The 23,228-nt window shown below is 37.1% G+C and overlaps 2 protein-coding genes across 2 annotated transcripts; one reads left to right on the top strand and one right to left on the bottom strand.

The window, feature by feature from the left end:
- The first annotated feature begins 346 nt into the window (after positions 1-346).
- Positions 347-3,288, top strand: mrpl14 (mitochondrial ribosomal protein L14). The gene is made up of 3 exons (XM_007238514.4): positions 347-462; positions 1,460-1,543; positions 2,309-3,288. Exons 2-3 carry the CDS (start codon positions 1,470-1,472, stop codon positions 2,673-2,675), a joined length of 441 nt encoding a protein of 146 aa, XP_007238576.3. The 5' UTR covers positions 347-462; positions 1,460-1,469; the 3' UTR covers positions 2,676-3,288.
- A 182-nt stretch (positions 3,289-3,470) lies between these two features.
- capn1a (calpain 1, (mu/I) large subunit a) lies at positions 3,471-23,137 on the bottom strand. Its single transcript, XM_022685256.2, has 22 exons — positions 22,981-23,137; positions 19,155-19,401; positions 16,261-16,330; positions 14,698-14,816; positions 13,560-13,693; positions 12,381-12,549; positions 11,317-11,400; positions 11,119-11,204; positions 10,931-11,005; positions 10,107-10,267; positions 9,408-9,577; positions 8,860-8,871; positions 7,945-8,156; positions 7,794-7,833; positions 7,637-7,702; positions 7,389-7,446; positions 6,979-7,043; positions 6,268-6,336; positions 5,935-6,013; positions 5,721-5,834; positions 4,999-5,057; positions 3,471-4,898 (listed from the first exon to the last, which is right to left on the bottom strand). Exons 2-22 carry the CDS (start codon positions 19,398-19,400, stop codon positions 4,872-4,874), a joined length of 2,115 nt encoding a protein of 704 aa, XP_022540977.2. The 5' UTR covers position 19,401; positions 22,981-23,137; the 3' UTR covers positions 3,471-4,871.
- Between the last annotated feature and the right edge of the window lie 91 nt (positions 23,138-23,228).

Below are 23,228 nucleotides of genomic sequence, written 5' to 3'. Positions count from 1 at the left end.
TCATGTAAAAAAGAACTCATAATTAAGCCGTGGAAAAGAGATCCTAATATGTGGGAACTAGATTACACTATTGCATTATTAATATCTGGCTACGACTTAATTATCTCATTCACACACCTTATTTATCTTAATTATCTCGTTTCCAAGCCGTAAGTCGTAAGGCAACACATTTGTTTTTACATGATTTATTAAATTTTTCCACTTATATCCTTTCAGGTATATATAAATCATTTGAACTCATAAACACTACTATGATTGTTCTTAATTGTTATTTATTTATATAATTTTAATCACTTTGTAATACAATCTTTTTATCTTTATTTTTGGGTATGAACTCTTATTTTGAAATCGGCGGACAGTTCCGGTAGAGGGTTGACATTGGTGGAAGCTGTGGAGAGTCACAGCGTGTTATGGGGACTGTGCTGTTCGCTCTCTGACTGGGAGAAATCTGCTGTTTAACCGGTAATTACTCTGTTTATTTATATGATAATCAGGATTACTGTGTTTCACTGAGGTTTAAAGCTTTTCTCTGCGTCCAGCGAGTCAAAATCACCTCAAAACTAAAGGTTAGCTTATTTAGCTAACCAGCGTTAGCTGCGTCTGTTATTATTACTCAGGTTCTAACTTAGTTTAATTAACATTATCTGTGAAAACTACTAAAACTAGCTTACATGATAAATAGATAAAACAAAGAATGGTTTATTTAAATGCAAAAGTTAGTGCTGTATTTGTACCAGGTATAAGTAAATGCATTTTGTTTAGTGACAGATTGGTAGCTTCTTAATTTAACTAACGTTCAAAAGGAAGAATAGTTCTTTTAGTCTGTAAGACGTATTTTACTATTCTTATTAATAACATATATTAACATGATGTTCAGATTAACCAACGTCAGTTTATATAATTAAATAATTAATCGCACCTGCTCTCTTTCTAAAGACCCTAAAAAATCCTAGTTATTTATTTGCCCTCTTATTGAAATATAATGGGCTGACTAAAAAAGACCATGTGCTTTTTCAAAAAATAAAAGAATAATATAAAATATACTGTTTATAACCATATTAAACCAAATTTCATATTCATATGCTGTCCAATAAGGATCTCAATTATCTCAAGTATCTCAATTTTGTAGATTTTTAGTTTACTACATAGTTTAAACACACAAACTGTCAGAAATGTCTTAAAGAACGAACCAAAAGAAATTATCCAAAATGACCGGAAGGAAACTTTTTACACTTTTACATTATATATATATATATATATATATATATATATATATATATATATATGTGTGTGTGTGTGTGTGTAGCACACATAAAAAACAGTTCAGTCAAATTTTTATGAGATGATTACAATAAGTGTATTAGTTTAAGTGTAGTCAAATCCATTAAACCATCCTTGTTGATTAAATAGGATTTTATTTATTTTTTATTGCAATATATTTTTTGACTTTTCTTTCTAGACAGATCAACATGGCCTTTTCGTGGATGCTTCCGAAGATACCGGTGGCGGCGGCGGCAGCAGCAGCTCAGTGCAGGTCTTTCAGGTAAAATATCACCGTTGTAACTTGTAGGTATAATGGAAGTAGCTGTTGATTGTCAAAATGATGTTTCTATGTATTAAAGATGAAATATAGCATTTGCTATAGAATGTATTGGATGGCATAAGATCTTTCACAAAGAGGGACACTCACTAACAGTAGTTTTAGAGAGCCTGTTGATTAAAGCGCAGGGGGGAGGAAGCACTTTTACACCCTCTTTTTAATCAGACCTCGGATCTGTGATTATTTATATATCTTTACAGCAATCTGGGATGCATAATTTTGTTTTTGCCCCCACCCAAAAGCAATGCCAGAAATTAATATATTTATTTATTTATTTTTTAATCTCTGAACCAATCACGAAAACCCATTTTTCTGTGCAACATGAAGATATATAAGGGCGAATTAAACATTTATTCTATTTTTTTTTTTAATTAAACACTTTTTCCATTTAGCAACTAATCTCTCCTAACATGGACTTAACTTGATACCCCTCTGACTGTATTTTATGAATGTTTCATTCAATAAATATACATTGTAGTAAACTCTATAATGCGTCGTTTTCTGTTGAAGACACATGGAACATTTTTATTTCTTTACTTTATACATTAATTTTAGCCAAATTTAAAAATATGACTATTAACATGCCCACCTATTATGTTCTACTGCCCCCACAAGCAAAGCAGTCTAGAACCGGGGCTGGTGTATAAATACTGTAAATAAATAACAGCGTCTTGATTTGTTTGTAATAAGCTATTCTTGTTTTTTCAGTGTGTCAGCAGCGGCAGCAGCTATTCAGAAGTTGACCCGAGTAAGAGTGGTCGACAACAGCACTCTGGGAAACACCCCCTATCACCGCCCTCCTAAAGTGATCCACGTCTACAATAAGAATGGAGTGGGGAAAGTGGGAGATGTGGTTTTATTGGCCATTAAAGGACAGAAAAAGAAAGCGCTGATTGTGGGACACAAAATGCCAGGAAAGCGAATGACGGCTCGCTTTGACTCGAACAACGTGGTTCTGATCGAGGATAACGGAAACCCCACAGGAACCAGGATTAAAGCCCCCATACCCACACACTTACGCAGACTGGAGGGGGATTACTCCAAATTACTCGCTATCGCTCAGAGATTCGTATAACTGTGTGAGTGCTGTGTGTTATTGCAGTGTTACAGGAATGATGTCAGATCTTCTTCACCAATTATGCTTCTGTATTAAAGTATTTGTTGTGATAAAAAAAAATATATATATATATATATATATGTATATATACTGAAATTATTTCATGGGTTTATTTGAAATGTCGTTGCTGTCCCATGAAAAAAAAACGTTTCCATTTGTCATTTTTAATTTACTGTATAATTTAAAAAACCCAAACTTTTCCTTACACTGTGTCAATATTTCTGGATTAATGGACCAATAGAAATTCTTCAGAATCACCTGAAATGAACTATTTTTACATTGACCTCTGTTGAAATTAAGAAGTTTTGTCTCTTTCCTGTAAAGTTGTTGTTTGGATATAAAAATGTTAAAAATGCTGTCAAACAATGAGTGTGTTTACATGCACTTTATATTTATGATTGCTTATTAAGAAGAACATCAGTTTATCACTAATCTGATCAATGATTTTACTTTAACTTGGGTAATCAGATAATGGGAAAACTCTGAGCTTGCATGAAATCAGATTTTTGCTTTGCAACCAGCCAATAAATTAACAGAATAAACTGATTTAAATATCACATAAAACCCAAAACATCACACTGCGGCTTTTTTAAACACATAAAAAAATAATAATGAGCATCCATCAGCAAAAAGCGAGGTAGAAGTGTTTAAAAACTCCAGCAGCATGGCCGTGTCTGAAACAAGACCAGTTTGACCAGTGTATTTGTGAACCTTATTATTATTGAGACACAAATGCCACCTAAAAATAACACATTCCTTTTTTTGTTCATTTTTTTATTGATCCACAGCTGTGGATTATTAGAGATATATGACAAATCTATATTTATATACACAGTATTTCACATCTATCAGGCGTTACAGTGATGCAGTGTTTGCAGTGTTGGTGCTCTAAATAAAACATGCAGCAGAATCATAATCACTCAAACTCAGACTATTAGTACTTTACTGGAATTTACTCACAACCTTCATCTCATAAACCACAGACCTGACCACTGACCACCGACCACGCCCAGGCCGGGTTCAAGCAGACGTCCGTCCTGCAGCGCTTCTAATAACAGTTTTAGCCATGATGAACAGAAGAAAATGTGACGACAGAGAACAGCACTGATCTGAGTACAGCAGAGGAGACCATGTCCAGCTAAAATCATGACTGGATGAAGGTATACACTGAGATTCTGTTCATTTTATCAGAAACACTTACAATAGCATATTTTGTACTTGGAATTCATGATACACTAATAATAATAATAACAACATTTTTACTTTAATATAACATAAAATAGCATATTCAACTTTTAAACATTTTTTAAAGATTTTACTAAGCATCATCTTAAGGCCCTACTTTGATTATCTATAGGCGATTCATCAACCGTGCCCTGTGCAGCTTGATTTAGTGTGTGTCAGCGTGTCTTTGCTATCATAACAACAGGAAAAGTACACCTTGAGCAGCTCGAAACGCACAAAGGGAATGTACTAATTCTCTTAATTAATCATGGGTGTGGTTAATTTTGGGCATAAAGTAAAATAAACCAATCAGCGTGTCACTTGCTAATCTTTTTTTTTTTTAAACCAGATGAGCTCTGACTTTGGCGCGTTCATATTTTTACAGCACGGCGCTTTTGTGCGTCTTAGCAGAGGATACTACCTGTCTAAAACACCTGATTAGAATTACCAGCTATCAGCTAATTATTAGGGACTCCAGAGCTTCCAAAAAGTATATTTTGCCTCCCAAAAAATAAAATTCATGCCATAGAGGGTTTCACAAATCGTACTATATTGTGATATATTGACTCCCTGTAAGTTATGTATTATAATACTGTTTATATCACACTATAACCAATGGGCTCAAGGCATTTACTCTACACCTCTTACAAAGTGCACATAGAGTATATGGTTTATGATTTATCATAAGTGTTTCTGATAAATTGTCCAATAAGTGTACAGTGCGTACATGATAAATGTATTTATCTAATAATAATCTGTAGGCTCAGTGTATATGAGGTGTATATGGGGGTGTAACTGACGGAACTGTAGGTTTATCAGAGGTAATGATGGAGCTGCGATGGCTCTGAGGTGTATGGGTCAGCAGTGAGGCACTTTAACAGAACTCTGAAGGCGATTATCTGTGGGGTTATCTTGTCCCTTGATTCCTCTTCACCCACACATGGTGATGTACAGCCACTGAACAGAACAGAGGAAGATGGGTCAGGTGAAACGATCAAGAAATGAGTAGAACAGATAATGTACCGTGTGAAGAAGAGTGATAAATAATATAAATTACTTCAGTTATGTTCATCTCCACCTCTCCGGACCCTTCTTTATCCAACTGCTGAAACGATCCTAAAAAAAGAGGGGAAATGAGTGAAATATACATGAATTTAATAAGTCAAGCTTATTTTGAGAATTTTGGCCTCAGATTTGCCTCTAAAGAAATTATACAGTACTGGTAATATGATCCATCAACTAATCACCTATTAGACCAGTTTAGACCAGCAGGTTATATGACGTACAGTCATCTTCCATAATAAATTCAACACTATAGCAGCTCCATCAGTGGCACAGCAACAAATAAAAAGACTTTTAATAACACTAAACAAAATAAATAAATAAAACCAGTTGGTTCCGATACATCAGCTCACAGACGCCTCGTGATGGCAAGCTGCATGACCGGGATCTGAACAGGAGATCTCCTGATCATAGTAGCAGCACTTTAGACCACTGGGCCACTCCTGACAATTAATGGAAATGTTGTTTTTATTTTCCAGCAGGACTTGGGACACTGCCCACACTGCCCAAAAAAAAGTACCAAAAAAGTGGTCCAATATAATATTCAAATTTTCTGAGACACTGATTTTTGGGATTTCATTATACTTAAAATAGATCACTCTGTGTGTGATACATATATATAATATATGAGTTTCACATTGTAAACTGAATTATGATTTTTTTTTTATGGACTAGTGTATCTATATATAAAAGCTTAAAGAAATAAAAGTGACATACTAAACATGGCCTCGAGCTTCACCAGGCAGCAGATAAAGTTATCAAAATCGATGACTTCATTCTCAGCGTATCGGGCCACCAGGATCTGGTTCAGCCGGTTGTTGAGTTTAAACCCTGTGGAAAAACAACACCACCACAGCAGCAGCTTTAATACAGAAGGAATAATTAATAACCAGGGTTTATATTTATACAGGTTTAACAGAATTAACCTCACCTGCTGACTCTACAGCCAGACGCATCTCATACGAGCTCATGGTCCCGGACTTGTCCAGGTCAAACTGCCTGTAGATCACCTGTACCGTGATACAGAATTAATGTGATGTACATGATTAAAAAAATGCTGTATTTAAACAAAAATTACTGTGTACGAGTCACGTGTTGTACAATTATATTTTATATCAATAAAACCAAATAAACTAAAAACACATACTGGCTCATTTCACATTAATGTACTCAAGAATGTAATAACTGTGACAGGCCTACTTATATAAATCCAGGATAAACAGATGTAATCTGCCCTTTAACACTTTATCAGTTTATCACTCACCAACCACTTCCTGATCTTATTCCACAGAATCTGGAACTCCACCAGGCCCAGGCGGGCACTGCCATCTTTCTGAAGAGTGGAGGAGTTACAGAGAACAACCTCACAGCAGGACAAGAACTGAACAATATCAGTAATAATAATAACAATATTCTGTGATTAACTGCGATTAATCACACTTGTTCTTATTAAAGCGCACGTTTTTATAGTGGATATTCAAATGTAAATAAAAGAATAAATGTAAGAAATGTAAAATGTAATAAAGTAATAATACACAAAAGAAAGTGCTATAATTTGTAATATTCGCACTGCCAATTTGCTGAGCATAGAGAAGAGCAGCACACCTGTGCCAATATTACACATTATAGCACAAAACCTCAAGTGTATTATTGCTTAATTATACCACAGTTCCATTATTGTCGCTGTTTATTAAAATATTTTGAGTTAAAGAGGAGGAGAAAATAGGATCTGTTTAGTTATATAAACACTCCGCCAGTTAAAATACTTCCATTGCTGCTCTGTTTGGTTTGTAAGTGCTGCATCGTTGCTAGGTTACCTGTATGTGGCGGAGTAATACATGGAGAGCTTTGGATACAGTGCATTACCGGCTGATAACGGCACTCATAGAACACCTCTCAGCCAATCACATTGCAGAGTCAGAACTAACTATATTCTGTATATTATCTGGAAAATATTAATAGAGTGGGAGGATACATCCATAAGGTTGACCATAGTCCTGCAGGACTCCATGCTGAAGCCGTCCGTCTTCAGGTCTTTATCTGAGTTAACATAACACAGCTTTAATATAAAATTTTATATTAAATAGCACTGTGTTCAATACTTAATACACTTTCAAAATGTTTATATACACACTTATATATAATTATATTATATAATTATATATAATTTTACGTATGTTTCTCCGTATTTCTAAATAAATAATTAATAAAAGGGCCAACTGCCATAAATACACTTATTTTTTACATTTAAAATGTAATTTCATTTGAATTCTAAATAATAATAAAAAAAAGATTTTGTTAAATTGCAAAATGTTACACTTTGAACATTACTGTATATGGATTGATCATAACTATGTTCTAAAAATAGAAAAATAAAGGTCATACGTCTCAACACCACTCTGTTGAGAATGGTCCGGAGCTCATGCACCGATATCTCCATATCCTACGAAAAAAAACATCATTAATAAAGTGAACTGTTTTTCAATCACTATTAACAGATTAAGAAAAATCACACATTTTTATAAAAAAATTAAATGTTACATTTAATGTCATTTATTGTTCCTGTTAACTTTTAACTTCCTTATCTGGATAGCTAGACATAAATTTAAATTGATATAATAATATATAATTACTTCTCCAGCCAGCTGAGCAAACATAGACTTGAAGGAGTCGTCTATATCGTCCTCTGTGATTTCCTCCTAAACAACAACCACATAATCATTATACACACAAATACAAAAACTTAGAGTTTACTTAAATCTGGTATTACCAGTGTTACCCAGTGCTCACCTCGTCTTCTAAATCTGCAGAAATCTCATCATCCAGCTCCCTGCATCAAATATATCATATAAAATTAATTATACACAGCAATTCAGTATATATATATCAATATAAATGGCATTAATACAAATTAACACTCATCCCACACAATCTCACTCACTCTGTCTCGGACTGCTTCTCGGTGAAGACCCGCAGGACGAAGTCGGCCTCCTTGCTGGGCTCGAAGGTGGAGGGGACGATGAGGTACTCGCCGGGGGGCAGCCGCAGGCGGGCGCTCACCTCCCTCAGGTTGATGAAGGTCTCGGATCGAGCGCAGGACGAGTGGCTCAGGAAGAAGTTCTTCTTCAGGTGGACATTCTGACAACCCCTGAACTGCAGCCGCACAGAGCAGAACCCATAAAGTGTAAGACTGACACTGAGTCAAGCAGGATATGTGTGTAGAATAAATAGGAAACAATAGAACTTGGCACAGACAGAATAAGATCTAGAACCTAGAAGTCCTAACCACACAAATTATATCACACAAAATATGGTCTGATTAGACACTGGGGGCCTTATTTTAGTGATCCATAGACGAAACTAATCTGCTCGTTCATGCTGTAAGTGGGGGTGTACACGTGCTAAAGATCTGACTGATGACTGTTGTCAGGGTTTTAATCAGTCAGTGGAGCTCCTGCAATATGCCAGAAACTTACCTGAACACACCTCACTTCCAAACCATCACACCCATCAGTGTAGATGTATTCCTAGGCACTGTTGCTAATTTAACGAGGCATGAAAAAATAGGTCTCTGGTGGGGTGTAAGATATTAATGAGCATCTCAACGCACCTTGCACATGGTGTAAGATCCTAAAGTCTAAAGAGCCTAAAGAGATTAAAGTGATTTTAGAGTAATTCTCCCTTTAGTGAGAGATCAATAACTCTAGGGAACTTTTAAAGAACTTTGTGACTTTCCTGAGTGAATTTGTTCACTGACAAAACTAGACGAGCCCACTCTCACACTGAATCTTCCAAAAGAATAAGACTAGTGCGGTCAAACCTGTGCAAATGACTAAGTGCCAGTATTAGCCCATACCTCCTCAGGAATCTGCAAAAAAAAAGAAGAAAAAAAAAAGCAATCAGAAACACATAACAATCAGAGCCATAATGTTTTTATTTTATGTTAGTTTGGTAGCAATCCAGAAACACTCATGTTGAACTGTGACAATTTAATAAGCAGCTAATACTAAAACGCACAATGATCCAATCTGCCATTGAACTGCCATGATTGTAATGTGACTGAGCTGGTGTGTCGACTTTATGTAATAACAGTGTTTTGATTTATTTATTTGAGGAATAATTAAACCCTTTTATATTACAATTACAATTCCAGATTTATCTAAACTATGCAAAGGCAATTGCTCTTTAAACATGTGTTATTGCATTGTTATATAGCTTTAATAATCCACAGTTTTGTTGTCTTTTTTGGGATAAAATGAAATTTTTGTTTCTGATCTCTGTAGGTTAATGCACTTATAAATTACTTATAAGATAATAATCAATACACAGAACTTGGAAAGGGGTGGCAGCTATTTTTCATTGCCGTTAAAAAGCCGATAAGCTTTTCTGCTGTTCAGTTCTGACCTCGTAAACAGCGAATCCGATGGTGTGCATGTCCTGTCCCTGTCTGCGGTACCGCCGCCGGTCCTTCTGCAGCAGAGCCACCAGGAAGCTGCAGGCGACCTCATCATCCTCCGGGTCATCGTCCTCCTCCAGCAGAGTGATCTTATACTGCGGGTTTATCCAGAACGTATCTGCACAACACGACAGAACCACAATCTGATTAAAATACAGAGCTGAGAAAACCTCAGAACATCCTATAAAGGGTTCAATGTAGGACTGTACAGGTTTTCTTTATTTAAGAGCTAATTTAAACTTTTAGTATAACACACACAAAGGACCCTATTTTACTGATCTGTGCAGCTTGATTTAGGGCGTGTCAGTTTGTCTTTGCTATCGTAATGGCGGGAAAAGTATGCATCGCGCGACTCGAAACACATAAAAGGACATGTACTAATTCTCTTAATTTATCATGGGTGTGTTTTGGGTGTAACACTTGCTCATCATTCCCTTTAAGAGGCAGGTGAGCTCTGATTTTGGTGGATTGCTATTTTAACAGCGTAGGGCTTGTGCACGTCTCTCAGCAAAGGAAACTGAGCTGCTTATTCAATTATGGGTACAGCAATGTTGTTTTATTCTGTATTCCGTTTATTGTTCATTGATTGTTCATCATATACAGCACCTGTAGGTCAGTAGGTCACAGTGTGGTGAGTGGTCACTCACTGGGGTGGTTCCTGCAGCCTCCGGCGGTACTGCCCCTCCTCCACGATCCGTGGAACTGAATTGTATTCCAGTGGCTCAACCCGTCATCACTGAGGGCATCCGGAGTCAAATTACAGATCTCCAACCTGGAGAACTGCCTCAAAAACTCATTAAACGACATCCTGCAGAGAGAAAGAGAGAGAGATATACAGAGAGTGTTAAAAGTCCAGTTCTTATTACCTCATGGCTTTTTTTACACCTGTAGTTGGTTTTCTGGTCTGGATCAGTTGATGATTTGTTTTTTTGTAGTGTTTTCTGAGGTAAGTGAAGCTGCTTTAACAAAAAAACGCTGGGCGCCGAGTGGTCCAGCGGTCTAAAGCGCTGCCACTATGAGCTGGAGGTCGCAGGTTGGAACCCCCACTCATGCAGCATCAAGCTGCCGGCGCTCAGAAGGAGCACAATTGGCCCTGCTACCTCCGGGTGGGTAGATGGCGCTCTCTCCCCACATCACTCCTAGGGTCATGTCTGCAGCACAGGGCGTCTGTGAGCTGATGTATCAGAACCGAGTCGCTGTGCTTTCCTCAAAGCGCTGTGATGCTACTTGGTAATGCTACAGCATCAGCAGCAGCTCGAAAAGAAGCGGTGTCTGACTTCACATGTATCGGAGGAAGCATGTGTTAGTCTTCACCCTCCTGGGGTGTTGGGGCATCACTAGTGATAGGGGGAGTCCTAATCAGTGGGTTGGGTAATTGGCCGTGTAAATAGGGGAGAAAATGGGAAAACATTGAAATAAAATTGTTAAAAAAAAAAAATAAAAAACGCTAAAATGGTTTTGGACAACTTACCAGAACTCCCCATCCTCCATTTGCAGACACAGATCCTCCCGCTCAGTTGGATCTATCTCATCCCACTCAGACGAGCTGAAAGTTGTTGAATGTTGTGGGACGAAGGAGTTATTTCAATCACAGACACATTAATATTAATATTAATAAGTATAATATAAATAATAAATTAAAGCACCCCCTCCACTCACTTGTCACTCCAGGCCCCCGTCCATTCCACCTGACCCCATGGATTACGTATGCGAATAAGTCTCTGCAGATCTCCTCTGAAGTTCACCTGGAACACACAGGAAATCACTTTTACATCTACAATAATAAAAAAAAAACATTACAATAGAATCTGTTACAGTTTTATACAGAAACTTTTTATAAAGGCTTTAGGCTCTTACCTGCCTCAGGCCCGTCACTGAGTAGGCGTGGCCTTTTACCAGCTTCTTAAACGTCACAGCTTCCATATCAAATGTGCTGGTGATCTGTAAATATATTTAATAATTCAGGAGTATACAGAAGCTTCTGTATGAGTTACTAAATGATAGGGATGTCCTGAGTCATTTAATTTTAAAATATCTGCCAGAGTCCTGATCCGATACTTTGGCAATGCAGTAAAAAATGAAGTTTTTATTATTATTTTTTTTTTATTGAACCAACAAAAAATGTCTACTATATAATATATAATTTTCAATTAAATAAGCATATTTTCTTAAATAATTTAACAAAATATTGATTAATTGAAGGGACACAGTAATAATAGTGTAGTGTGGTTTATTAGGTCTGGTAGACTAAATTTAGACTTTTTTTTATATTTTTATTGTATTATATTATCTCAGGGTAGTTTTGATACTCTTAAAATCTAAATGTTTGAATGAGTTACTGAGGTTAATCAAGAGCTTTGATGGAGAAAATAAATGCCGTTTTTTTATATCGTTTTTTTCTGGAAACATTGTGCGTGTGTGTGTGTGTGTGAGAGAGTGAGAGAGAGAGAGAGAGAGAGAGAGAGAGAGAGAGAGAGAGCACAAGTGTGTGCCTTTAATAATGCGACAGTGTGAACATTCTCAATTTTCTACATTTTCTACAGTAAACTCGTGAAGTAACAATGCATCGTTACATTTTTGATAAATCAGTGATTCAGGATCTATTCCACCTGATTCCCATCGTGATCTGTCTGATTTCTGATCACATGATCAGATGGGGGATATCCTGATACTAAATAATCTGAATAGATTTGAGTTGAGCTGAAGAGAGTTTACAAATAATAACTGAAGTCTCTGTGGAAAATCATCTTATATCATTTACCAGTCTAGAGCTGAACGATATTGAAAAAACACACAGGAACTACTGATACTGATACTGGCGACAGGAACTTAATGTATTGTGTCCCATACAATGTCCCTAAACCGTGTATGTGTGTGTGTGTGTGTGTGTGTGTGTGTGTGTGTGTGTATATATTTCTTACATCAATAGAGCAGCCCAGCAGTGATCCTCTCTCCAGTGCTTTGGAGATGATGCGGTACAGATCTCTGGGAGGTTTTCTGAGTTCGTACATCTCCGACACGCCTCCTGTAAAATCCTCAAACCCCTCAGTGGTGGAGCCCCCGGACAACGCCTCGTACGATCCATTCAGCCTGTAGATCAGATATGAATATACTTATTTATTATAGTCATATGTCTGACAGCGATCTGAGTCATTACACATCATAACAATTAGTTTTAATAGGTACCTATATCATATATTATGGTTAATTATCTATAATAATAATGGCTACATTACTATGTTATTATATTGTAATAACACATTAACAATGAAGTCATCCAAACTATGAATAAAAAACATACGAAATTATTTAATAAACAAAAAAGGGTTACAAAAAACAGAATATATTTTATAGCACCTCTTGCTTAGATTTCAGTTTTATAAGGTAGAGTCATCAGTAATTCAGGCTTTCAGTTAACAGCTGTGCTGCTGAACTCATCAAGAGTTAATTACTTAAATCTGTTGTCTCTTAATAAAGTGTTTGAGAGCATCAGTTGTAAAGTAGTGACAGGTATACAGTGAACAGTGAATATTTGAGTAATGTTCTAATCCAGGTTATGAGAGGCAAAAGTACCCAACTCAGTAAAAAAAAACATTTTACTTTAAGAAATGAAGCTCAGCCAATCAGAAACATTTTGGAACATAGAAAGTATTAGTTAAGTAGCAGTGCAAGTAAAGTTGCAAAGATCTTCAAAAAACTTTATGATGGAACTGGCTCTCATCAGGACCACCCCAGGAAAACCAGAAGTTGACTAAATGCTTCACAGAGTATGTTGTTTGGTTTGTTTAACACTTTAAAGTTACTACATGATTCCTTATGTGTTCCTTCATAGTCTAGATCACTTTGTTATTATTATCCAATGCAGGAAAAATAAAAAATAAATAAAAACACGGAGCGAGAAGGTGTATCCAAACTTTTGACTGGTACTTTATATAATGGGTTGGTTTCTCAGATAGGGATTAAACTAAATCGTAGACTATATTTTTCTAAATGCTGTTTCCAGGACACTGCCCTTATAAACGGACAATTTTGTAAAGAGATGAACATGTTATCGAGGATATTTCGGAGATTTAGTTTAATAGAGGGGTTAAAAAACATACTTAGCATAAGCTTTTTCTATTAAGGCGCTCCAGAACTCGTTTCCCTCTGCAGAGTGAACAAACATCAGCTCTCCATCTTTAACAGGCAGCCGGTCATCAATCACAATGTCCACCCACTCCCCGAACTGCCAGAACTGAAGCAGAGAGGACAGAAATATGTTAGAAAACATACAGTAAAAAAATATAATTTTTGTACAGAAAATTTTGTTACTTTTTTATCAAAGATTAAAATAAAAGTGTCATTGAAAAACTGATGATTTTTGTATTTCATAGATCTTTTTTTTTTTTATAAATAGTGCATACTTTTTTAAAATTTTTATTCCCAGTGACGCATGTATCACATACCCTTTAAAAGCTAAGATAAGGCTACGTTCACACAGCACGTAAATTCCCAGTGACCCAAATCTGAATCATTTGTGTCTGTGTAAACAGCAAAAAACACACTAAATCTGACCATTCCAATTCCGATTTGAATCACTTTAATATGTGGTTTTAAAATACAATACATATCCGATTCGCTGTAATGTGACTGGAAGGCCAGATTGGAATTCATTCGATTTTAGAAATCTCATATCGCTGCCTTGTGGTGTTCCTAATGAACTGGCCAAATGCGCTTAAAGATCACAGTTGCAGTGTAAAAGGAAAACAAAAAAATTAAAAAATAAATAAAACCTTTTCGTGGCTGAATAATGTGTCTTTTACAGCAAGGCTGGAGTGAAATTCTTTGTGATTAGCTCATTTATAGCTCTTGAGAGTATTTAAGAATTAAAGTGAAACTTAATGTGAAGCATTTCTCTGTAGCACATGCGTGTCACTTACAAAATGTGAATCATTTAGACAGCTTTCAGATAAAATTGTGTCACATTAAAAAAACACTGTGTGAATGGCAATAAATAAAGATTAGATTTGGGCCACTTTTACCTGCTGTGTGAATGTAACAGTATCCTAAATGACATACACTGAATATCCTGAGAACATCACACTACAGTGTGTGAATATGTGATCATAAAAGAGATAAAACTAGTTTCTTTATAAAATTAGACCATTTGCTTCAAAATAAGAGACCAAAACTTACCCTGGTATAATGCCCAACATTGTACAGACATAATAAAAGTCCCCATAATAAACACTGACATACCTGAAAATGGAAGATGCCGGCGTAGTCGTCCTGGAAGCTCTGGCCGTGAGGAACCACTCTGTGCAGGAGCTTCTCATTAAGCGTGAGAGAAGCAATGGCAGCCAGGAGCCAGCAATCACCTTCACACAGAAAACAAGAAGAAGAAGATTTTAAGAAATTAAGATAAAAATAATCAATTCTACAACCATAAACCTGAAATATTAAAATTTAATTGATTGCAGACCAGGGGTGAGAATCACAAGGCATCTCACGATAATGGTGAAATCACAATACTGTGATTCTGCGCTTATGCAATAATACATTTGAAGTTTGTGCTATAATGTGTAATATTGGCACTCCTGTGCTGCGGACATAGATCAACACAGCAATGCCAATATTACATCTTATAGCATGAACTTTGAGTGTATTATTGCGATTATTATACCACAATTCCATTATCACTGTTTATTGAAAGATTTTGTTTATTTAAAGAGGATGAGAAAATAGGATCTGTTTGGTTATAAACACTCCGCCAGTTAAAACAGTTCCATTGCTGCTCTGTGTGTAGCTATACACTGTTTGGCTTGTAAGCGCTGCTGCATCGTTGCTAGGTTACCTGTATGTGGCGGAGTAATACGTACATGGAGAGCTTTGGATACACTGCATTCCCGACTGATAACGGTACTCACAGAACGCCTCTCAGCCAATCACATGGCAGGATCATCTGTGTTCATCTGAAAATCCAGCAAACTTTTTTTGACCTTTTTTTTTAACTAATGAGTAAACACTGAATATAAGGTGTGTCCAATTTTCTTACTGGTACTGTACATGTAATGAGTTATTTTTACAGCTTAGGGATGATTTGTAGATCAAATATTTTTATATAAAATATAAGTTACATAAAATAAAAATAACAGTGTTGGAAAAATAATACTTACACTGAAAGTAACATAAAAATACAAATAATATATGTTTTTGGATTGCATTGCAGACAGACAATAGCATTCTTCTTATATATATTTTTTTAATCACTGGAACATAATTCAGGTCTGAAAGGGTTAAAAAAAAAGATAAAAATCAGCAAATTTAGGGTAGGTAATGAGTTACAAAAAAGATAACGATCAGCAGGAGGAGCACTTCTAGTGGGTCGAGTGTTTCCCTGGTATATAAGGCCTACAGTAAGGCCTGCGTGAGTCACTGCAGTGTTTATTATCCCTGACAGAATCCAGGCTCGGCGCCGCAAAGAATTTTCCACTCACTCAGAGAAGCCGGAACACGGTTCCTGAGCGAGCCCCGGTGAACGGCCTGCCTGCACGGACTCTATCTGAGCAGGCCTGATGTTTATAAGAGCCCATAAAAGTCTTTTCATATGAATCAGAGACGATAAGGAGCTCGGGATCACAGTCCGGCCCTGTGTAAGACCACCAGATACCATCAGCACCGCTCCCTCTGAGTCAGCAGTGAGGAATCCCCGCTGCATGAGTTACTATGAATACCAGCAAACATACAGCACTTATAAACATTTCTAAAGCCTTCAGGACAGGAATTCAGCGTCTGGAACAGAGCCAGCAGACACTCACTTACCGAGAGCTCCCTGACAGATATCCGTCCTCGTAGCTCCACCCAGAATAAACTGAGGGTCATCACACAACTCCTAACAGAGAAACAGCGACAAGTTTATTAAACAATAAACATTCAGTAAATATCGAAACAAGCGAAACACTGTAAAGAGCCATATCCTGCATTTTCCTTCCATTTATGATAATGTTTAAGGTTGTACAAAACAATACACAATACAACTCTAAAATAAATTATATACTAGTGCATCTCAATAAAGCAGAATATCTTTAATAAGTTACTTTATTCCAGTAATTCAGTTCAAAATGTGAAACTTATATATATCTATTATATAGATGTATTAAACACACAGAATGTTCTAATACCCCAAAAAATCAGTGTCTCAGAAATTAAAAGAATTATTAGAATATTATATAAGACCAATTAGTACTTTTGGTACTCAGTGTGGGCAGTGTGCCAAGTCCTGCTGGAAAATGAAATTCACATCTCCATAAACGTTTTTGATTAAAAAATGGGCACTAATCCCCCTGATTTTAGCTGACTCCACCCTCAGCTCTGATTGATGTATGGGTTTAGAGGCAGGGCAGGAGGGTGGGCTGATTGGCTGAGCTGCAGTAAGACGCAGATGGTTGTCTGATTTGCATATTGTGAGTGTCTGCGTACCAAAGCGAATCAGAAATTACCACAATAAAAGTGTTTTTTTTTTAAGGTTAGGAAAATGTTTATATAAATTCTAGCAGGATAAAGTGTGTTTAATTTCTTTACATTTTAGCTATTAATGAGGAAATATGATTTAGGGTTTAGTGTCTGTTTAATAAATAAAAATAAAATGTATACATTTATCAGATGTGCTGTATGTGTTTAAGAGCACACTCTCGGACTCTCGGACTGTAAACACTATAAACGTCTGAGGCGACAGCTGCACTTTAAACAATGAGAGAGGAAGAGGGTCACACCCAGCTCAGCCCACAGAGGCACGCCGACCCGCCTACAATAAACTCCTGCTGCTGGGTAGAGCAGGACCATGTGGCACACTGCTGCTGAGACTCTTACTGTACACATGACCAGCAGAGAGTGATATAGCTCACTGCAGCCGCCCACACACACACACACACACACACACATCTACACACACACACTGATCAAACACAGGAAACTCTTTCTTATTCATGTATTTGAATCAGACACTGTAATTTAAAAGTTGAAGTTATCGTACAGTAAATCATCTTTTTTGTTATTTTTTATATTAGTCTGTATTTAGCTTTTTGTTATTTAAATTGTTAATGATAGATCAAAACTGTATTTAAGATACACAACAATATTAATAAAACACACACTGACAATGACTAGACAGTTTACAGTAAACTTTTTTTGTGTCCCGTGACTTTTGCCACATCCCATGGAACCTAAAGGAAGCTCTGCATCTTTTATTTTTGTTATTTCCGTAATTTCTCATTTTCTGCATATAAATGCTCTAAATTATAATATTTTTATTTGTAATTTGGGAGAAATGTTGTCTGTAGTTTATAGAATAAAACAACAATGTTCATTTTACTCAAACATAAACCTATAAATAGCAAAATCAAAAATAATATTTAGAAACTGAAGTGGTCTCTTCATTTTTTCCAGAGCTGTATACATATATGTCTAAAAAAAGGGTTCTAACTTTTACACAATGTATGTGTTGCTATGCCTTTGTAATGTGTGCAGAATGTGGTTTAGCCATGTCTTGTTAAAAATGTTTTAAAAAAGTAAAGATAAAGATTAAATTGTTGTAAGCTAAAATATGTTATGAAATATATGTTTAAAAATGTTTTGATGTGGAGTTTACATGGTAGCGGGAGTCTGGATGCTCTGGAATGCTTCAATTTACACTCACTTCAGCCAGAAACAGAACTACCCAATACTGCCCCCCTCTCTTTCTCACACACACACATACACTTCTGCTCCAATAACTCTTTACAGACAGTCTGCAGTAACAGCACTATCTCTATCACACATCATCTGAACACTGATGTGCAGAACAGTGAGCAGAGTGAGCAGCCAGTTACAGTGTGGGGTAAATCCTCCAAAAAATAAAACCCATTATAAATAATAATGTACAGCTATTCAATATGTTATTTATACTATTATACTTATACACTGCCCACATGAATCTGTTTACTCAGGTATATAATGATCAAACTAAACTCTGGACCTCTGGAATATAATCAAGAGGAAGATGGATGATCACTGCTTGAATTTTTGCACCAGGAGTCAAGCAGCATAAAGTTATCCAAAAGCAGTGTGTAAGACTGGTGGAGGAGGAGAACATGATGCCAAGATGCATGAAATTAAACTGTGATTAAAAACCAACCAGAGTTATTCCACCAAATATTGATTTCTGATCTCTTAAAGCTTTAAAAATATGAACTTGTTTTCTTTGGATTATTTGAGGTCTGAAAGCTCTGCATCTGTTGTTATTTCAGACATTTCTTATTTTTTGCACATAAATGCTCTAAATAACAACAATGTTCATTTTACTCAAACAAATACCTATAAATAGCAAAATCTGAGAAACTGATTCAGAAACTGAAGTGATCTCTTAATTTTTTACAGAGCTGTATATTTACCAAAACAGCGGATATGTGTTTGGATACTTGTGGAGACACAACGACTAAAAAAAAAACATTTTGAAAATTAAATGTAAAGGAAACCATAGCTTGTGCTTCACTTTAATTGGTGCTGTCTGTTTAGAAATTGTATGTATTGTATGTACTCATGTATTTAAAGAATATTGTGTTTTTTGTTTTTTTTCGTTATGTTTTACAATATCACCTGGCCACACACACACACACACACTCTTACACACTCTCACACTCACACACAAACTAAACCCCCTGCCCCACCCCCCTCCTCACCGTAGGCCTCATCCACTCCACTCCACTGGTTTTGGACGAGTGCGGTCCGAGCTCCTTGAACCCCAGCGAGGGCGGTTCAGCAGGGAAGCAGGGGTCCTCGAACAGGAAGCCCCCCTCCACACACTCCTGCTTCAGCTCCTCAAAGTCCTGGTTCTGGAAGTGAACCGCCTGCTCATAGGAACCCATTCCCTCGGACTTCAGCCTGCTGGCACTGATGTGTGCTGAGATCCCTCCGTACGAGAGCATGCTGGGAACACAGGAACACAGACTGACAGTAAGCAGTGGGGTGGGTGGGGGTGTGGTGGGGGTAGACGGGGTATAAATAGCAGAGGTGCTGTTATTTACACCCCTAGATCTGATGGGCACTGAGTCATTACAGCATGGCAGACTAATGTACACAGTTCATTCATTCAGCTTTACCCAATACTGAGATAAATATGGACGAAAACTGCAAAATCACACGACACACAATAAACTAGTGAAGTATAACACATTAAAGGTCTCCTTCTGCTAAAAACTACTTTTTCTTGTTCTTAAGTGAAATACAGCAGGTCTCTATGAGTTTTTTATGATGCAGCACATGATGAAACTCTTCCTCAACCTCTTCCTCATTGTCTGCAGCAGCTAGTAAAAAAAAAAAAACGAGAAACGAGTCGATCAGGAAAAGCACTGTGTCTACGTCAACCCGTGAATTAGTATTCATGGCCCCGCCCACCTCGGCTAGGGACCGCCCACAGATGAAGCTGAAGCCGGGCAGCGATGTCGTCTCGTCAGATAGGAACTAAATAACAGCGCTAGGAACAGCATGCAGTTCATTCCTGTGTTATTTGTGCGAATAACACATCAGTGTTTATATACTTTACCCAGTAATTCAGAGCTAAGAAACAAATGGTTAGAATTAGTCTATGGAGGAAAAACACCACCAGCCAAGTACAATTGAGATAGGTAGGTGTTCAGATGTTTAGAACTGTTCTGTTTACACTAGTTAAAAATAAAAATCCACACCGGGGTTTTGTTTCAACTGCCTGGGCGGCTCTACAGCAGCTCAGCCAACAAAACCCTGGGCTTGATTTTCACTTTCTGGACCTGGACTACCCACCTCTGTGTGTGAGTAACTATAGGTTTAAATAGGATCTCCGGTGGATTTGGTGTTTTACAGAGACTCTAAGTCTAGGTTAGTATAGGCTGAACTGCACTTAGCAGGGCATTATTACACATGTTGTAAAGAAACATATGACATTGCAAAGACTGTTATTAGTGTAACAATTTATTTATTTTAAAACGTTTCTAACCGTTGTCCGTCTCGCTGCCTAGTTTAAGTTCTGGGTGTGGGTTTACAACTACAGTCTAATCCACCGTTAATAGAAATGTGATGAATTGAAAGAGTCAGTAGCTCTCTAAAGGAATTCATTTTCATTGATCCACCAGCTTACTGTTTTTAGAATCAGTACACAGATAAAGCACTTTAACTAATTAATCTCCTGTACCACTTTAGCAAACAGACACACACACTGCTGGATAACTGCCAGGCCCAAAGGAACAGGCCTTAGCATCTACAGTATCCTACCAATCACTCACGGATCAAACATGATAGAAATGATATAAAATGAAAAGACTGTTTATTGTATATTCAGATTTTATTTTCTTATGGTATTACAGTACTAAGGTATTTTATTTATAACATCTAAAATCTGCCTGCTGTCCAGGGCTGGACAAAATATATATCGATATTTTATTGGATCGTTATAAATATTCTTATCAAATCATATTGCATAAGCAAATCAAATATATTATTATCTGTACTAAGCACTGGCCCACCTGAACATTTTATTACACAAAGTGTTAAAAAATCATTTTAATTGGACGACGTTGGTTTTTATTTTGCAGCCACAGCAGAATACTGCTCCAGGTGGTCCAGCAGACTAAAGTGCTGCCACTATGATCGAAAGATCGCTGTTCGAATCCTGGTTATGCAGCTTACCATCAGCTGCCAGAGCCCTGAGAGAGCACAATTGGTCTTGCTCTCTCTCATCACTCCTAGGGTGATGTGGATCAGCACAAAGCTGCTTCTGTGAGCTGATGTATAAGAACCGAGTCGCTGCGCTTTCCTCCGAGCGTTAGAGATGAGATGCTACTTAACAGTTGAAAATGATATACAGCTGGCTAGCAGCTGAAATGGCAGGACAATTGGCCTAGCTAAATTGGGAAAAAAAACCTGGAAATTTTTTAAAATAAAAAAAGGACCTGATATCTAACAGTTTCCAGGTTAATTATTTTACCTGTAGAGACTCATATAAAGAACACAGAGCCAGTAAAATGTAGCTTCTAGTTTTTGCTATATGAGTAAACTAATACCACAGCCTATCCTGTGTGTGCATTAGTCTGGGATTTTCCTCTGTGTGTGTGTGTGAGTGTGTGTGAGTGTGGGTGTGGGTATGTGTGTGTGTGAGTGGGTATGTGTGTGTGTGTGAGTGTGTGTAAACAGCTGATTTAAACAGTTCTTTGTGGAGCTGACAGTAAGAACACATCAGTCAGGACCTGAACAGTGTTCCCCCAGAGGAAGGCCCCTCACCCAGCAGCACTCATTCACCCGCAGCACAAACACCGCTATCAGCAGCGGAACGGTGGAGCCCGGATTTACTGACAGTATACAGGCTCAAATCACTGTGGAAAAAAGGCTGTAACAACACATAACAATAACCATATCATAATAACACACTGCAAAAAACTACACATTAACAAGTGAAATGGTCTAATTTCAAGGCAATAAATCTTATTTTATTTTTCTGATAAGTGTCTTTATAAGCATTGTGTAAGATTGTTTGACTTATTTAAAAAGTAATCTGTCAAGTTATTCTGATTCTTCTGTACAAATTTAAGCCATAAAATTATTTGTTTAAGATTTTTTAATGATTTAAGTCTTACTTCACTCATTTTGGGACTTTGTAATTAAATATATTGCAATTTACATATATTTTGTCTAATTTTTGCAAATGGATTTTTTTGCAGTGCACAGGTATAACGACAAATAAAAATGTCATGCTAAAGAGTGTTCAATCAAATCAAGTTGTCCCTTATTTTTTTCAATATGTAAATAAGTATATATAGGGATTTTTTGTGTGATCTTAACAAATACAGCAAAATATCAAAATACTTTTTTTCAATATGTAAAAAAGTAAGTTTAAATGCCTGTTTTAAAGAATATTTTGGCTCGTAGTTGTTTGTTTCTATTTACTTCCTAAAACAGGGATTTTTATTGTAACATCTTAAATAGCTAAATATTAGGCTATAGTGGATTAATCGAACTAAATCAGATTAAAGTGATAACTCTGTACAAACTGTAACTACAGTTTTACAGTGCAATTTAAATGAACCCTATTAGCTATTACATGGACCACTGACTTTATACTATGAATATTTATAATATAATACACAATATAATTATTAAAGGGCTTTGTGGAAACTTCTAGTTACAGACCTCAACGTTTCCTCTCTTATATAAAGAAATTAACTAAAATTTTGTTTAAACTATGGATTAATGTATAATAAAAGGCTTTTATAGTTTTTTTTAACCCTGATAATACAGTTTATTAAGTATTAAGTAGTTTAGATATAGGTTAGGTTATAGGAAATGGGGACCAGGCTCCGGGGGAACCCAGCGGAGATTCTGACCCGCAGTGCCCGGCGGAGAGGAGCCTGTGGGCGTGTTAGCAGGGCGCTGTAGCCGCTAACTAACCTAGCTGTTCTAAAAGTACCATAAATCACAACACCGCGCTCAACAGCGACACACAGCCCGCTGAAACAGCGCGGATACCGGCCAGCTTACCTCACAGCCTGCCGGCAGCGCCTCGGTGAGCGATATTATCGGTAAATAGCGGGGTGTAGCCGGACTGGACCGGGAGGAATCCGAGTGGAGGGCAGGGTGAGCGGGGTCCGTGTCCAGCCTGAGCCGCGCTAACAGCCCGGCAGGGGCCGCAGCAGCTGCAGCCTGGCGCCCGGCCCAGCCCCGCTCCCCACCGGTCTGCAGTAAAAGCTACAGAGCCCCGCATAACCTCAGATTAACTAAAACACCAA

Source organism: Astyanax mexicanus, chromosome 7, assembly GCF_023375975.1.
Source record: "Astyanax mexicanus isolate ESR-SI-001 chromosome 7, AstMex3_surface, whole genome shotgun sequence".
NCBI classification, from domain to species: domain Eukaryota; kingdom Metazoa; phylum Chordata; class Actinopteri; order Characiformes; family Acestrorhamphidae; genus Astyanax; species Astyanax mexicanus.
This window is presented reverse-complemented; position numbering and strand designations above follow the sequence as displayed.